Here is an 18,923-nt window from a genome sequence, read left to right on the forward strand (position 1 = left end):
TTGCTCGCTTCTGCAGCACATAGACTGAAGTTGGAACAATATAGAGATTAGCATGGTTCCCGCACAAGGATGATACACAGGTGCGTGAAGAGTTCCATATTAAAATAAATGAACCTATAATGCACAGTGTCTCATATTTCAAGTTATGTATGATATACAATACTATAAAATATGCAAATTCATAATGTTACTGAACAAGAATGTATTGGAGCCTTCTTCATATAGTATTCACAATATGCTTCCTTAAGATAAATTATGAATACATTTTTTAAAAGGTGAGAGGTGGGAAAAAGGGCAAATAGCTCTGTGCAGCGTTCTTAGTTCTCCATATGCTACTGGATTATCATAAAGGACTGTCCGCATTATCATAAAGGTCTGTCCGATGGGTATAGTATATGAAAAAGGTAAGCAATGATAGATCACATTTATCAAATGCTTTACTCTGTGCTAGGCACCATTCTAAACATTTTATGTGAAATTAATTCATTTGACCCTAAAAACTACCTTATGATGCAGGCTCTTTTATCACTCCCCCAAAAGAAACAAAAAATAACCAATTCACAGTAACAATTTCAATTTTTAGTACATTCTATTAAAATAGCATGGTTACTGAAAATATAACTGGTCCTCTCACTGGCAGCAAGATTTTAAATTATACAGCCTATTTTCATTTAGAAGAAGCCCCGAGGTTCAAACTGACTATATAAAACCAAGGGGGGAAAAAATTTCTTGCAATGCTTACTGATGAAGAAATGTGCAGCAAGAACTCAAGTACTCAACCTCATGAGGTAATACCTTGGGTCAGCTGTACTTTGTCATTAAAAAAAAAAAAAAAGACATACTAAAACAGGACAGAGTAGGCACAAAATTGAGTGGATCAGTAGTAAGATGTGCATAGATGAAAGTGAAAAAGTATTTACTTGGCTGACTGCCGGGGTCCAACCCCAGCGGGTCCAGGGGTCCCCAAAGGTGTAGACGGAGTCGGCAAAGAAGGAAGGACACGGAGACAGCGTTCAGTTGATCAGCAGCCTAGCCAGGATCTCCAGCCAAGTTCTGGTCTTGATCTCCAGAGAAGCTCTGCTGTTTATTGTCTTGTTACATCCGTATTTATACCAGTTGATTTTAATCCTGTCAATTTCTATTACAAAGGTTAGGGCGTTTCTTATCTCCATTCCAGGGAGTAAAGATTATGTAGCTTAAGCATGATTGTTTGTAGTGATTAACTACCCGCCTGGCACTTAGTTAAGGAGTTTCATGCCCTCCCTGACTTCAGGGAAAAATTCCTACCTGGGGAAACAACCTTTCTAGGAGAGGCATCCCCTCCCTGACTTCAGGGAAAAATTCCTACCTGGGGAAACAACCTTTCTCGGAGAGGTGACCTTGGTTAAAACACACAGCGCTAAGGGGAGCAAACATATTAAGAACAGTATGCTATAAACGCCAGGTCCCTTGAAACATATGCTGTGCAGATGTTTCTTTCCTGCAGCGACTGTGTCAAGCAGCAAGGATGGACCGGCTTCCGGCAAATTCCCCCTTTTTTATTTTTTAAATGCTCACGCATGCAAATCAGTGGCCACCTCTCAGATTGGGCCATTTAAGTCTCGGAAGAAGAGTGGCAAGCAATGATAGTGAGCATAGCTATAAACATAGTGGATGGAGCGCAGAAGGAGCCCCATTCCTGTAGAAGGTTGCCAGCCTCTTCAGTCAAGGGATTTCAGCTGTCCTCAAGTTATTGGTTTGATTGTCTTTGTTGGTCTGGCTAGCGGGCGGCGTCACTGGCGACAGGCTTCCCGAAGCGTCAGCAAGTTGAAGGGCTGCATCAAATGGTCCATCAGGGCTGTGGTTGATGGTGGTGTCGATGTCCGAGGAGGAGTAAGCTGTGCCCTCTGGATCCAGCTGATATTGAAAATGGAGGGTAGTAGAAAAAGAAGAGAAAGCAAAAGAACTACAAGGCATGGAAGTGTTTAGAAAAAAGAGGGAGAAGAAAGGGAAGAAGGCAGCATCCTGACACAGCCCTTTCCTTCAGCTTCCCCTTTCCCTGTGGTCCCAGGTAGAAATGGGAAACAAGTCCTATTGCAGTGAGAGGGCAGCTGCTGTCAGCCAGTCTCTGTCTTTACCTGGGTCCCGATCTGAGCTGGGCATGGGAAGCAGGAAGCAGCCATGGGGACAGGAGACCTTCATCAGAAGGGGCGAGTGTTCAAGCCCCTGCACCATTGGGGAGGGGGGTCTGTGCCCCACCTTTGTTGCACCCCAAGTTTTCTCCTACTGGCCCCCGACTGTGCCTGTCTTAGGTTGCCCCACCCTGTGGAGTCTTACCCGTCGTTGACTACCAGCCATCTCTGGGCCAAGTAGGGTGATGTGAGGTTCAGTTTTGTCTCCTTGATATCCTATGTCCCTCTGGCCTCCATGCCCAGCAACTGCCTTTGGATTCCCTCGCCTGCTGGCGGGGCTCTGGCATTGATCATAGGGAACTCAGGTTTCTTCTCTAGAGAGGGCCCAGCTTACGCCATTGGGCCAGAGACAGATCCATGGTACCAGCCACCATGAGGCTTCAACCTCAGCATGAACAGAGAGCTCAGGCAACAGCTATAGGCAATTGGATTGTAAGAAGAGGGTCCCTCTTGGCACAAGGGTAAGAGGCGCCAATACAGGACAAAGGAGAGTCCTGGAACAGGGCTTTCTCAGCCCAGGATGTCAGGCTCTTGGCACAAGACAACTCCATGTATGGGACATATACTAGACACCCCCTAGTCATGGCAGAAAAGGGAGGTGCCCTTCCTGGAACAGTAGGGTAGGGAGATTCTAGAAAAGGCTGTGTTCAGGAAAGAAGGAGAAAGGCCAAAGAACCAGCAAACAAGTAGTTAGATTTTTAAAAAAAGGAAAAAGGAAAGGAGATGTGGGGCAAAGCTGAGACATGTGGAAAGACAAAAAGGAGGCACATGTGATCCTCCCAATGGACAGATTGTTCCAGCTCAGGGCTGCACATCTGCTGCAGACGGGCACTGGTCAGGTGTGCTATGATGAGGCAGAGATGGCGGGCGGTGAGACATAAGGTCGGACTAGACGGTCTGGAATCCACACAGGTGAGTCTGCGTCCTGTGGAAATATACAAGCATATCCTCTCCCCCAGGTTAAAAGTACATCAGGTCCCTTCCAGGCTCCTGTAAGCAAGTCTTTCCATTTGACGAGGGCTTTAGGTTTAGATAGATCAGGGTTCCAATGCCTGTACATTGGGGAATTTCCCTCAGAATCTACATTTAGTATATTAATTACAAATTGAGCATGTTGTAGAACATGATGAGGAGAGGAATATTTAAACTCATTTTCTTGTAATTTTTTAATTTGTGTTTTTAAAGTTTGGTGAGCCCTTTCTACTATTGCTTGGCCTTGAGGATTGTAGGGTATTCCTGTAGTATGTGCGATGCCGAATGTAGAGCATAAGTTTTTAAAAGCTCTAGAGGTATAGGCAGGCCCATTGTCAGTTTTAAGTGCCCTTGGTATTCCTAGGTAGGAAAAGCATTGGAATAGATGTTGACTTACATCTTTAAAGGCTTCTCCTGTACGTGCAGAAGCAAGGATAACATGAGAAAAGGTATCAATACAAACATGCACATAGCAAAGTTTGCCAAAAGATGGGACATGAGTAATATCCATCTGCCATAAGTCACAGGGTCTAAGTCCTCTTGGATTAACTCCAGTAGCAGGGCTAGGAAAATGAGTAGGACAATGGCCGCAGTCACGCACAATACTTCGAGCAGCTTCTCTAGATATGCGATAATATAGACGGAGAGCAGAAGCATTTTGATGGTGAATGGCATGAGACCGCCGGGCTTCTTCTAGAGCTGTACAAACTACTGGGCGAGTTAGTAAATCCGCCTGATAATTTCCTTCACTTAAGGGTCCTGGTAGGCAGGAATGAGCTCTAATATGTCCAATATAGAAAGCCTTTTCTCGTTTGTGAATGCAAGTTTGTAGCTGAGTTAACAAAGAGAAAATGGCTGTTCTTCCTTGTGGGAGAGAGGCGGTCTCAATATGAGGAAATAATTTAACTATATATTGGGAGTCAGTGTACAAGTTAAAGGGAACCTGTTGCAATTGTTCAAAAGCATAAATGACTGCCAAAAGCTCTGTTCTCTGAGCTGACGTCTCTAGAGTTTGTTGAACATGGGTTATTGAGTCAATGATTGTTACTGCCCTACCATTAGAGGAACCATCTGTGAATACTAAGGAGGCAGGAGGTGATAATGGTTCTTTTGAACATTTAATAGGAAATATAAATGGATGTAGGGAGAGAAATTGCAATATAGGTGATCTTGGCAAATGATGTAAAATTTGTCCTGGGAAGTTACCTATAGCTATTTGCCACTCTTCTTCAAATTGTAATAGTGTGTCTAATTGTTCTCTTTTATAAGGTATTATTATCTCAGTAACTTCTCTTCCAAAGAGTTCGATACTGCGTCGTCTACCTTTGATAATGAGAGTGGCCACTAGGGAGGGATAGGGTGGTACAATCTTCCTAGGAGTGACAGGTAAATGTATCCATTCTAATGGTCCTTCCTGCCACAAGCATCCTGTAGGAGTATATTTAGTGGCTAGAATAATTAAGGCCCAAGATTTGGAATAATCTAGATACTGTAGTTGCTGTTTATTGATGGCCTGTTCTATTTTTGCTATAGCCTTTTCTCCTTCTACAGTTAATTGTCGGGGAGACTTAGGGTTAGAATCTCCCTTTAAAATGTCAAATAGAGGTTTTAAGTCAAGAGTGGTTATTTTTAGATATGGCCTGACCCAGTTGATATCACCTAATAGTTTCTGATAATCATTCAATGTGTTTAAATGATCTTTTCTTAATTGTAGAGGCTGATGGGTGATAGTAGAGGTATGTAATATTCTGCCTAAGTATGAAAAAGAAGGTTCAGTCTGAATCTTTTCTGGGGCTATTTTTAGACCATGTTCTTCTAAAGCAAGGATGGTCTGAGTAAGAATTTCCTGTAAAGTAGCCCGATCTTTATGAGCTAGTAAAATATCATCCATATAATGAATAAGATATAGATCTGAAAATTTCTTTCTAATAACTTGCAATGCCTGATCTACAAACTTTTGACATAATGTAGGACTATTTTTCATCCCTTGTGGGAGAACCTTCCATTGGTATCTCTGATAAGGCTGTTTAAAGTTTTCTGATGGTATGCTGAATGCGAATCTTTGACAATCAGCTGGGTGAAGAGGTATAGTGAAAAAACAATCCTGTAAGTCAATAACAACAACACAATACTCCTGTGGAATTGCCACAGGGGAGGGCAATCCAGGTTGTAAGGAGCCCATATCTTCCATGGTGGCATTTATGCCTCTTAGATCTTGCAAAAGTCTCCACTTGCCTGATTTCTTTCTTATTACAAATATGGGTGTGTTCCAGGGACTATTTGATGGCTCTATATGTCCCTCTGCTAATTGCTGATCAATTAATTGTCGGGCTGCTGATATTTTCTCAGATGTTAAGGGCCATTGCTCAACCCATACTGGTTGTGACGATTTCCAGACTATGGGATCAGCAGTCCTAAGGGCAATGGCCCCAATTACAGATCCTGTCGAGGAGTGTGAGGTATTACTTTCCTTTCCTAATCCCTTTCCTGGATTAAATCTCGTGTCTAGCATCTGTGATGTTACTCTATCACTGGGGCTATATAATACAACTCCCATTTGAGACAAGATATCTCTTCCCCATAATGTAAAGGGGATAGTCGTAATTACATAGGGACAGAATGTCCCTGAATGTTGATCTTCATCAGCCCAAGTTAAAATCTGAGAACTCTTTTTTACATTAGATGCCTTGCCTAGTCCTACTAGGGAAGTGGAGGTGGTGTGCGTGGGCCATGAAGAGGGCCAATCCTTCCCTGCTATGCAGGAAACATCTGCTCCTGTATCCAATAGACCTTCAATTGGTTTTCCCTGAATTTGTAAAATTTTTGTAGGTCTAGTAGCATGGATTTCTTGTATCCAAAATGCTGCATCGCTAGATCCAAAGCCTCCGGCCCCTCTAGCTTCCTGGGTAACAGCTGTCCCTATTTTATGTATTGGTAACAGGATTAATTGGGCAATTCTCTGGTTGGGCTGAATCTGTATAGTTGTGGTGGGTGGGGAAAGTAAAATCTGTATTTCTCCTGTGTAGTCTGCATCAACAACTCCTGGGATGACTAAGATCCCCTGTAAGGAGGTGGAGCTCCGCCCTAATATTAAACCTACAGTTCCCTCAGGCAGCGGCCCAGACACTCCTGTAGGAATGGCTACTACTGGTGAGTCTGGGGTTAGTATTGCATGGGTGGTTGAGTGGAGGTCCAATCCTGCACTGCCTGGGGTTGCCCTGAAGAGGTCACTGATTGATCGAAATTTGCAAAGGGGTTGAAGGTTGATGCCCCTATTATTGCAGGGGCCTGGGGCTGGCCCCTTCTCAAGTTTCCCAATTGAGGTGATGGGATATAACCTCCTTGGGAGCTATTTGTAGAGTTTAAAGGCCGACCATTTTTATGGTATTTTGATCTACATTCCTTTGCCCAATGGAATCCTTTCTGACATCGGGGACAAACGGTTTTTGGAGGATTAATATTATTCCCTAATCTATTTCCAGGCTGTCGAGGAGCTTGCCATCTGGCCTGAGTATTATTATTATTTTTATTTGGGCATTCTCTGCTAAAGTGCCCAGATAAGCCACAAGAGTAGCAGTTCATATTTCTTTTATTACCTGTATTATTGCTGGCTTGTCCTATAGCCTGTACATATTGAGGGTATGTCTCCCCTTTGAGAGCTGCAGCTATAGCTACACCCTGTATAAATGCTGGACTTACATCAGCACACTGTTTTATAAAATCATTTATAGTTCCTGTTCTGCGAATCGGCCTTAATAAAGCCTGACAGGTATTATTAGCATTTTCAAAAGCCAGTTGTTTGATTAGGATATCAGCTGCCTCTTTGTTATTGATTACTCTCTTGACTGCCTGCATGAGGCGAGAAAGGAAATCCTGATATGGTTCCTCGACCTTCTGTTTAACCTCTGTAAGGGTGGCTGTTTTTCCTGCTGTACAAGGTAGGGATTTCCAGGCACTTACTGCACAACTGGTTACTTTGGTAAGTGCCTCTGTGGGCATATTCATTTGCTCCTCAGCCGTGTTAAAATCACCTTCTCCTAATATCATGTCTAGGGTTATTCCTTTTCTGGTTTTTTCGCTAGTAGCTACAGCTTTCTTAGCAAGATCATCATATTCAGTTTTCCATAATAAGTAATCGCCTCCTGAGAGACAGGATTTACAAACCTGTGACCAATCATAAGGAGTCATCCATTTACTGGCTAGGGTTTCTACCAAGGTTTGTGTGTAAGGAGCTAGAGGTCCATATTCAGAGCAGGCCAATTTTAATTCTTTAAGTACTTTGTAAGGTATAGGCTCCAAGGTGGGGTTTCTATTCCCACCAGACTCATTCTCATATGTAACTGGGAAGCAGAGTGAGAATTCAAGATCTCCATTAGCTTCAGCTTCTCTTATCGCCCTTTGAAATTTAGACATGGAGCTCCTAGGAGCCACAGGACCTGGTTTAGGCTTCCTTTCTAATTTGGGGAGCCTGTTTTGAATGGGAGGGCCACTCTCCTCTCTACTGACTGGAAAGGACCAATGGTCATGTTTATGATATTTATTCTCCTCCCGATCAGTAGGCATAGCTAAATTGCTTTTAGATTGAGCTGAAGACAATGATGATGTATCCTCTCTGGGTGGAGCCGAGGGACTATTTAAATTTTGAGAAAGTTCAACCGTTTTTGCCTCTGGTGCCAAGGTGTCACAGATTGATTCCCAGAGGGAAAAGAAACATGGCAGGACCTCGTCAGATTCATGGTGTTTCTTTAATTGCTTTCCTACTTCAACCCAAGTTTTTAAATTAACAGTTCCATCCTCTGGAAGCCATTGACATACTTCTTCTATAAAACTTTCTGTCTCACTGGGAGTAACCTTAACTCCAATTCTGCTAGTAAGCATATGCGTTAAAAGATTAATACAAAGTCTTTTTTCTTTAGACTCAGTATGACCCATCCTGTCAATCTAAGTTTTGTACTAACTACCCGCTTACCCTACTTATCCTCTATAGGGGGGGTCTGAAGCACCCTACGGTGCAGTCCTATCCGTCCCAAGTACGGGGGGACTTACCTAAGGGAACCCTGTTCGGGCGCCAGATGCCGGGGTCCAACCCCAGCGGGTCCAGGGGTCCCCAAAGGTGTAGACGGAGTCGGCAAAGAAGGAAGGACACGGAGACAGCGTTCAGTTGATCAGCAGCCTAGCCAGGATCTCCAGCCAAGTTCTGGTCTTGATCTCCAGAGAAGCTCTGCTGTTTATTGTCTTGTTACATCCGTATTTATACCAGTTGATTTTAATCCTGTCAATTTCTATTACAAAGGTTAGGGCGTTTCTTATCTCCATTCCAGGGAGTAAAGATTATGTAGCTTAAGCATGATTGTTTGTAGTGATTAACTACCCGCCTGGCACTTAGTTAAGGAGTTTCATGCCCTCCCTGACTTCAGGGAAAAATTCCTACCTGGGGAAACAACCTTTCTAGGAGAGGCATCCCCTCCCTGACTTCAGGGAAAAATTCCTACCTGGGGAAACAACCTTTCTCGGAGAGGTGACCTTGGTTAAAACACACAGCGCTAAGGGGAGCAAACATATTAAGAACAGTATGCTATAAACGCCAGGTCCCTTGAAACATATGCTGTGCAGATGTTTCTTTCCTGCAGCGACTGTGTCAAGCAGCAAGGATGGACCGGCTTCCGGCAGCTGACAATGCAAGTAATATGAAAGTGGCTGATTCATATTTCCCAGTCCATGGTCTAAACTTATTTTTCAGGGACACCTTCGTCTTGGACAAGAAAACGAGTTCCATCAAAATAGTGACAATGTCTTGTAGAAACTCATATGGTTGAGGTGTTTTTAGTTTATTTGAAAAACAAAGCTCTTCAACAGTTATTAGCAGAAAAACTTAAAAGTATCCTGAAGTGTAAGGAATATTGAATGTGATTAAAATGTGTTTGTTTCAACTAAAACCTCCTTAAAGATTTGAATGACAATAAAGCAATCAGAATCAGATTGCACTGTTATACATTCCTTAACCTTATGGCTCAGATAAAATAGTTTGTAAAAATGGTACATTTCTGTTTTTAAATATAGAAGTCAAAGTGAAGTAATTCATTAAGAGAAAAAACATTTTTTGGCAATGCTTTCATGATGTATATGGTACTGTTACTCCATTTTTATTTTATTTTTTTTTAAAGGCAACACAACTAGAACAAGATATTTTCAACTGCTAAAGGACCCAAACTGGATGAATTGATATAAGGCAATGTGACAAGTAGCTCTTAACAAGTATAACAGAAATTATATATCCACCTAAGTGTTGGTCCTTTCAAAATACTCAACCCCTGAGTTACAAAGTTATATATAAAGAATATATAGCCCTAGTCGGTTTGGCTCAGGGGGTTGAGCGTTGACCTGCAGACCAAAGGGTCTCAGGTTCGATTCCAGTCAAGGGCATGAATCTCAGTTGCAGGCTCCTCCCTGGCCTGGGACCTGGTTGGGGCGTGTGCAGGAGGCAACCAATTGATGTGTTTCTCTCACATCGATATTTCTCTCTGCCTTTCCCTCTCCCACTTTTTCTGAAAATCAATGGAAAAATACCCTCGGGTGAGGAATTAAAAAAAGAAAAATGAATATATAAATAGTGATATTTACATGTAACTTATTTACTGAACATATTTTTCTGGAAATATAAATTTTTAGTCTCTTTCTCTAAAAGATGTATAAGTAAAATTGTTATAATCAGGATTATAGAGTTGATAAAAATCTCTTTATAAAGACATAGGTAATCATCAACTCAATCTCTGATCAAGAATCTACATTTGATACAAGCATAACCAATGGGCGCAGACAACAGGGAGTGAGGGTGAGGGCCTGATTGGGGGGGTCGGGGGGACAATGGGGAGATAAGGACACATATGTAATACCTTACTCAATAAAGAAAAGAATCTACATTTGTTTTTTAAGGCCAAACTGGCTTTCTCCACTACTTAGCACATTCCTAGATAAGCCTTTCTCCTTTGGGTGTCCATGCTAACAAGCTCAAAGAACGAAAACACTTCAAGATTAAACAAAATTACCAGGAAGGCAAATCTGTTATTCAATGTACATTACAAACTGTGAAGAACTTTTTAAGAATTTGCCCTTGTTGTCACCACTCTCCCCCTCCAATAGTTGCTTGCATATTGTGTATTCAATGGTGAAAGCAGAATCCTACTAAAAGCTTACCAATTTGATACCTACACATCACATTCTGAACCTTAGCTCAAATAAATGCCTGGTCATATAATTTTTTTAAAAGCTAGGAATAAATGGGCTCTATTTCACAATGAAGTCTCATAACAAGTAGAACCTCGGGAATTCTCAAAAACACCAGTGAGCACACTGGCTAGCAGTTCAGGGAGTCATCTTTTTGATGGTTTGAGAATCACCTGGAATTCAGCAGACATCGGTGATGTTGGTAAGGGTAGTTTCAATAACATGTTGAGGACGGACACGGCATGCTAATGAAGAGGAGAACAGTAACTGTTCTCCTCTTTCCAGAAGTTTAATTAAGAAAACTCAGAGGAAGTTTGTTTTAAAAGGAAGATATGCTTGTTTTGCTGAGGTTGAGAGAGAGTGTGAAGGGTGAGGTGGGATAAGTGAGAGTGGCCTGAGGACATGGGAGATGGTGAAAGATGGACAACAGATTTTTGGTGGGGTTAGCAGCTGAGATGAACATCTTCCATTGTGACCAAAAGGAAGGAGACAAAGAGAGAAAATTCTGGTGATAGGGTAGAAGGTGTAGAGATGGTGGAATAAAGGAGTTGGGAGTCATGAGCGAGAACCTGGAGGAAAAGGGAGGGAAAAAATCCTAGGAGCAAAATGAGAACTGAGAAATAATCAATGTGTAAACGAGTTAGTACTTTAGTGCAGTGCCAGTGCTATACTAGTGTTGGTACAGAAACATCATTAATCTGGGGCATTCATTAGACATCTGTAAAAAAAAAATCTTTGTGACTTAAAAACAAATAAAAGAAAAAATACACAAGTTGAGACTGGGGGGGGGGGGGCGGACAAACACTTGAAAAAAATGACCTATTACGGCTTGAATGTTTACATCTCCCAAAATTTATGTTGAAGTCCTGTATTGGGATTTGAAGATGGAGCCTTTGGGCGGTAATTAGCATTAGATGAGGTCATGAGGGTGGGGCCTCACGATTGGTTACTGTTCTTAGGAGACACTAGAGCAGTGGTTCTCAACCTTCCTAATGCCTCGACCCTTTAATTCAGTTCCTCATGTTGTGGTAACCCCCAACCATAAAATTATTTTCGTTGCTACTTCATAACTGTAATCTTGCTGTTATGAATTGTAATGTAAATATCTGATATGCAGGATGTATTTTCATTGTTACAAATTGAACATAATTAAAGCATAGTGATTAATCACAAAAACAATATGTAATTATATATGTGTTTTCTGATGGTCTTAGGTGACCCCTGTGAAAGGGTCGTTCGACCCCCCAAGGGGTCGCGACCCACAGGTTGAGAACCGCTGCACTAGAGATTGCTCTCTCCCTATGTGTTCATATAATGAGGGGGTCCTCTAAACACACAGCAAGGTCACAGCCCATACACACCAAGACGCTTCAGAAAAAAACCTAACTTGCTGGCATCTTGACCTGGGACTTGAGCCCCTGAACTGTGAGAAATAAATTTGTTGATTAAACCACTTGGCCTATGGTATTTTGTTATGGCAGCCTGAACTGACCAAGAAAAAACACAATAAATACCTCAGGAAAGATATTGAATTTGTGAATAAGAACAGAAGGCTGTAAAAAGGGAGATCAGAAAACAAGAATGAGCTTTTGAAAATTAAAAATGTGATGCTTGACATACGTTCGAAAAAAGGATCAGAGGTCAAATCAAGAAAATTCTCTCAGAAAGTTAAAAACAAAAGGCAAAGAGATGGTAAGCAGGAGAGAAAGATAAGACAGATGATTAATGCTGGAATTCCAGAAAGAAGTACTAGGGGGGGAAGGGGGGGAGAATGTGGTTATTAAATAATACAAGAATTGCCCAGAACTGAAGGAAATGAGTCTGTGACTACGACAGCCTACCAAATGCCCAAAGCTAATTAAAACATATGCACCATCACCAAGGCACTTCATGGTAAAAACTTAGAACAAAATCTCCTGAAGCAGAAAAATGGGTTACATACAAAGATGTTATCAGAAATAGCAGGTTAAAAGAAGTAGTGACTTTGCCCTGGCTGGTTTGGCTCACTGGATAGAGCGTCAGCCAGGGGACTGAAGGGTCCCAGGTTCGATTCCGGTCAAGGGAATATACCTTGGTTGCAGGCACATCCTCAGTAGGGGGTGTGCAGGAGGCAGCTGATTGATGCTTCTCTCTCACGGATGTTTCTAACTCTATCCCTCTCCCTTCCTCTCTGTAAAAAATCAATACAATATATTTTTTAAAAAGTCATCTCATTAAAAAAAAAAAAGTAGTGACTTCAAAATTCTCAATGAAGATGATTTACAACCTAAAATCCTATAGTATCGTTAAATATGAAACATTTTCTTTAAAATCTTACCTATATGTATCCTTTCTGAGAAAGCTAGTCAAAGAAGTACTTCTCCAAAATAAGGAAACAAACCAAGCAATTAGATATGGTAGTCAGGAAACAAAGGCTTTAACTCAGGAGAAAAGTGAAACTGAGTTTCAGATGCCAGAGGGGCAAAAGGCCTGGAGAGCAGCAGTCCAGCCTACAGCCCCAGTCAAGTTCCAGGAAAGGAGGAGGTGCACTATTTGAGACTGTTTAGAAAATAGTCTTCAGAGTGCTTTTGTAATTTTGTTATGATTTTGGGAAAACTTGGTGATAGATCAGGGTTTGATTCCCAGTCAGGGTACATGTCTTTGGTTGCAGGCGATTTTCTCTTATTTATGTTTCTCTCCCTCTTTCTGAAATCAATAAAAAAAATTTTTTTTTAAAAAGGTGAAGATTAATGCATGCTAAAAACAGCTCAAATTTAAAAACAGGTGCTTCTGTGGAGGACTTGGCAGTGGGGAAGTTTAAAGCGTGGAACTAACACTGTTATTACAAGTCCTTTAAAATTAGTATTAATTTTTTAAAAGGATTAAAACAATTTTTTTATTGCTTTTTAGAGGGAGAGGGAAAAAGAGAAACACTGATATGAGAGTGAAACATCAATTGGCTGCCTCCTGCACGCCTCCGACCAGGGATCGAGTGGTAACCTGACCAGGAATCAAACCGGGAACTTTTTGGTGCACCGGGCAGCACCCAAACAAGTGAGCCACACCAGCCAGGGTAGATTAGTATTATTTTTTTTTTTAAAAAAAATAATTTTATTGATTTTTCGCAGAGAGGAAGGGAGAGGGAGTTAGAAACATCCGTGAGAGAGAAGCATCGATCAGCTGCCTCCTTCACACCCCCCACTGAGGATGTGCCCGCAACCAAGGTACATGCCCTTGACCGGAATCGAACCTGGGACCCTTCAGTCCCCAGGCGGACGCTCTATTCAGTGAGCCAAACCAGCTAGGGCAAGGATTAGTATTAATTTTTAATCTATGTACATTACTTTGTTAAAAACCTGAAATAACTAAGCCTAAAAAGACCTTCCCGTTAGTTGTTCTACTCCTCCTGCTCTTTCAAAGATAAAAGCTGTTAAATAATTTAGCATAAAAAATAGTTTCCTAAATAAAAAAATGCCACAAATACTAAAGCTGTAGTAAAACATGCATTAAGCTAATGTAAATAGTGCTTTTCAAATCAATCATACAGGAATTTTTGAACTTTTCGTAGGCAAAGTTTTAAATATCTGCTATAATTAAATACAAATGTAATAGCACTGAACAGCTTGACAATGTAAAAAATATATTTTAAGCAGTCATTGCCTATACCCTCTACTCCATGCTAAAAAAAAAAAAAAAAGGTATAATTTTAGTTTTTTTTTTTAAAATATATTTTTTATTGATTTCAGAGAGGAATTGATCGGCTGCCTCCTGCACACCCCTTACTGGGGATCGAGCATGTGGCCAACCCAGGTAGGGCTAATTTTGTTTGTTTGTTTGTTTTTTTAAATATATATTTTATTGATTTTTTACAGAGAGGAAGGGAGATAGAGAGCCAGAAACATCGATCAGCTGCCTCCTGCACACCTCCCACTGGAGATGTGCCCGCAACCAAGGTACATGCCCTTGACCGGAATTGAACCTGGGACCCTTCAGTCCGCAGGCTGATGCTCTATCCACTGAGCCAAACCGGTTATGGCTAATTTCGGTTTTTGATAGTGAACTCTCCATACTGAAGCTGTTCTCTATGTCAGGGTATCGAACATTCCTACTTCAAAGCCTATAATGAAGTGCTATCTTAAAGTATTGTACTTTCAAAGTTCTCTTGGTGCATTTAACACAGAAATGCTGGTATGATTCTTATTACTTCAGTCAGGTAAGCATTAGGATTTCAGGCCAAGTTACTGGAGGTATCTAATGGGTCAGAAGTGTTTTAACTGGGTCTGATAGCCAGAACATTCCTAAGAAATTTATTCGGAACCTGGTTTAGAAGAGGGAAGGCTCATGCTTACTACCCATAATTCTAGAAGCCTTTCTCATTTGGACTTTGTAATACATTAAAAATGGTGCCATGACATGTTTGAAAAAACATTTATCCTTAAAAATATTAGAATGTTCTCGAAAACCTATTCACTTATTCTTTTAAGGTACATATTCTAATTTAAAGAAGATTAGGAAAGGGAAAAATAAACATAGAAAAGTTTATTTCTAGCCCTGAAAGAACAAAATTATTGAACAAAGTCATCAAATACAGCAGTTAATGTCAATGAAACAATTAAATAATTGAATGGGATTAAATTAAAAATAGAAGTCAATATAAAATTTGAAGACAAAACAGAAAAGCTGCTTTCACTTAATTACATTTCTATTTACCAAGACCAAAAAAAAAAAAAAAGTAACAAAAAATGTTCAATTCCAAATATGTAATTCTCTGCTTTTCTTAATACAGAATGAAAATTTGCTTGACAAATTTTCATACATTTCTTTCTCCCTCTCATTTGGCAACTTTCTAGAATGGTGAATGAGAGACTTCAGTTATCTCAAGGCCAGGCCAGTGCTTGATTCTCCTTTGTATTTCCCACAGTATCTACCTCACTGTCTCTGCCCAAGTGGTCAATAAATGAGTTGAGGAAAAAAATCGTATGTGTGTGTTTTTGTTCCTTTCTTATACACATGTGCTGTGGAAAAATGATTTTATTTGTTTAAATATCTGTTGTGGGAGCAACAGACAAGGAAGGCAATCTTTTTTTTTTTTATATTACTATGAAATTCCACCATTAAAAATCCCCAAATTGAGTACTAATCTGAATTTTGACTATATGCTAGAATTGATTTTTTGACATTTCACTAGATATGGACCTCGGTATATTTTAAAACTATTAGATTAAAAAACTGATGCAAATTCTTTAAGCACTCACTTTTTTCTAACTATAGCTACTGCTTGATCAGATCTAATATTATTCTGGTTAGAATACAGTATATTTAAACCAATGTGCTTATGTGAGCCCTAAAAAAAATACCCATAGGTTTTAAATTGCTTACTAAAGGCACATGTTCATTTAGGACTGGTGGTAACTAGATAAGCAGCTTCATATTTATATATGGAAGGAAAGAGAATTTATATTGTGTGCCAGGCAGTCAACACATGAAGAGAGAGTTGTGTTAGTCTTGGTTTCTGATGCTATCACAATTACTCTACTTGTTTACTATTCTAGGTAGGATGAAATACTCAGTATTTTCATGGTGTCCCAGTTTTAACTGTCCTCCAAAGCAGCAAAAGGATCAAAAGGAGAAGGAAACTTTAAGAATGCTAGAGTCTAAAATAGAATAAATAAGTACAATAGTAATACTATCCTAGTAACATGAAGACTAAAGTAACTTTTAGATTTCAATGGGAATTTTCTTTCTAAAGTGATGACAAAATGGGTGAGAACAAAAGGCAGTATTTAGAAAACATGAACCTTGATTCAGATATAATTTTTCTTTCAATAAGATCTAAACATTTTAATTTATAATTAACTAATAAATCACAATTCCATATTGCTTTTAAGATTATTCTGTTTAAAAATGACACATTTCAGAATTAATCAAAGTATATTTCTATTACAAGTTAGTTTATCCAAATAAGTAAAGAATAAACCACAGTGTAGCTCCCTTAACCTAGGAGTCAGGTTTTAATGACAAAGTCCGTTGCCAGCAATGGACATGCAGGTAACCATCAAAAGTTGTAAAATACAAATCCCAAACTGCTCCTATAAATTGAAAAGACCTTTGTTGAGTCATAGGAATAAAAATGGGGCATTGGCACTGTATTCAATGAATATGGTCTTTATGACTTATGTATGGAAGTGCCATCTAGAGTGGTCATGATGATCACAGTCTTATCGAGTTGGTTTTCATTGTTAGCATCTTCTTCACCATAATCCATCCAGACTATTTACAAAGAATGTTCAAATCTGGAATTCAAAGGCAATGTAGCTTTCCACCAGAAGTAAACTAGCTTGTTTCTGTAATTTCATAGTAACTATAGAAGGCCAATATAATCCAGAGAAATATGAAATCAAAAATCAAATTAAAAACAGAGACCATTAAGTGCTCTAGATAAAAGTCTCATAAACTATTTTATCTTTTTTTAAAAAAACCTTCCTGTGCTATCAATAAAGAACAGCCATTTCTATCCTTATACCTATATCTTATACACAGATGATGGGAATGATAGGAAATAAAATGGTATTAATCCCCCCCCCCATGTACTCCAAAACATCAAAATCATTTTTATTCATGATTTGTACTATTACACAATGGCAAGTAGGTATGAACTTAATCAGGAGAATGGTAGGAACATTCCCATGTTCCAGAACCAAATCACAGATGTTTCTCTTTTATGTGGCTCTTGGCATGCCAGAAGGGACAATACTGCATCCAAATGCAAAACAATTGAAAAAAAAATGAGAGGAAGAGGAGAGGAAGAAGAGACAGAGAGGGAATAAGGAAGAGAGGGCACTCTAATAATTAATGCTACAGGTCACAGACCTTTTAAAATCTTTAAAATTAAAAAAAAAAGGTATTGCTATCAATAAGAACATTTCATTTTTCTTCCTTTCTCCAGTTTTTTACATGAATATTATTTCCTTATTTGAAAAAAATCCAAAGTAACTCAACATCTTAAATGATCCATGAATTTATCAAGAAGTACTTTATCACTTAAGTTCTCAGATAGTACAATGTTGGTAATGGTTTGGGAACAATGTTTATAACAAATCTGTAGTTTACTGGTCAGTAGTTCCATCTCTGTGTACTGACAATTCTCTTTCATCAATATAATCTCAGCTAGTTTTTTTAGAGCTCACCAAGGTTCAAGTCTCTCACTTTGTCTCTACTAGCTCCAAATATTTTTCTCCTTTAAACTGAAAAAAAGAGTTAATTTCTAAAATCTGAAAAGTCAATGGTTATTACAGTATTTACCATGTTGGGGGGGGGGGCAGTAGGGTAACAGAGGGTTAATTAAAAAAACAAACTAAAATTACAACATATACAGAAACTTATTTCCAAAATGAAGGGGAAATAGGAGAAGGGGAAAGTAGTGGCACTAACAAAAGTTGGAACAAGAACAAATCACTCTGATTCCAGAAGCCATAGCTGAAGAGGAAACAGTCAAAAAGGGAACAACTGTAAAGATGGAGAGTCAATGGGATTCTTTTTCTGTCTCAATGATTTAGTTATAAATATAGATTATTAGTCTTCTCTCTATACATGTAACAAATGCCAAACATTTCACTACCATGAAATTTCTAAAACTGACTTTCACATTTGTTAAAAAAGGTAAAAATCACATACTTTTCTTCCCTTCCCCCAGTTCAAATTCTGAACTGAAATATTACATGTACAATAGCTGGTTCTAACTTCTATACAAAGTTAAACCATATCAAGCTCCTTTGCCAATATAAGGAGCTACATAATTTCTATCAAACTTGCCTCAAATTTAGGCCTAAGAAAAACTTCTCAAAGCAACTCAAAGGAGCAAGTCAAGGAAAAAGAAAGCTACAAAGAGAGAAAAGCTAGCAGATGAAACAAATACTCTGAAAAACTCGAATCTACTATTCAAGTACTGAAAATACCCCCAAAGGGACAATGAATGTGATCTATTACAATGAACTCAGCAAAATAAAAGGCAAATCTCTAGCATGATAAATGGCCCTGATGGGCTGTTTGCAGAAAGAAGTAAGGCTAGTGATTCAGTCCACAATTCCTTTTGGACCCTAAAGGGATTCAATAGAAAGTTGTCATTCTGTTTTGTAATTTTCTCTTGGTTGTCTTCAGGAAGTAGTAGTTTGCTTTTTTCCTCCATGTTATGCAGGCCATTTCCTTAAACCCCAAAAGAGTAATAATTTTCATATATTAAAAGACTTCTTTTAGAAAATGGAAAAAGAATATGAGGCCATGGCAATGATGTTAACGATTACTCTTCATTGCTTCTTTAGCTGCCATAATCAGTGGTGTCAAACTAGATAATGGTTTGGCCAGTTTCAGGAAGGGATGCTGCCAGAAAGAGGGGAGAAAAAAAAAGTATGTCACCAGTTTAGAAGCTAAATATTTCCTTTCAATTAAAGACTCAAAGATTTTAATGGACCATAATTTATTTAATAAACACATATTTCATCCCTGCATAAAATCAGCATAACCAATACATTGCTTTTATAGTTGAAAGCATAGTCTTTTTAGTTTTTCTAATATTATAAA

General features: G+C 39.3%; 1 protein-coding gene and 1 non-coding gene across 2 annotated transcripts in view; one reads left to right on the forward strand and one right to left on the reverse strand.

Moving 5' to 3' along the window:
* On the forward strand, nucleotides 1–104 carry LOC132232105 (U6 spliceosomal RNA). The gene has a single exon (XR_009452262.1). It is a non-coding gene; the product is annotated as a U6 spliceosomal RNA (small nuclear RNA).
* Nucleotides 105–14,866: 14,762 nt separating this feature from the next.
* PAK2 (p21 (RAC1) activated kinase 2) overlaps nucleotides 14,867–18,923 on the reverse strand; it is a 111,648-nt gene continuing 107,591 nt past the window's right edge. Inside the window, exon 15 of the mRNA XM_059687491.1 lies at nucleotides 14,867–18,722. Coding sequence (XP_059543474.1) covers nucleotides 18,636–18,722 — 87 coding nt within the window. The 3' untranslated portion in view covers nucleotides 14,867–18,635. The remainder of the gene's footprint in view (nucleotides 18,723–18,923) is intronic.

Source organism: Myotis daubentonii, chromosome 3 (assembly GCF_963259705.1).
Source record: "Myotis daubentonii chromosome 3, mMyoDau2.1, whole genome shotgun sequence".
Classification (NCBI taxonomy): Eukaryota; Metazoa; Chordata; class Mammalia; order Chiroptera; family Vespertilionidae; genus Myotis; species Myotis daubentonii.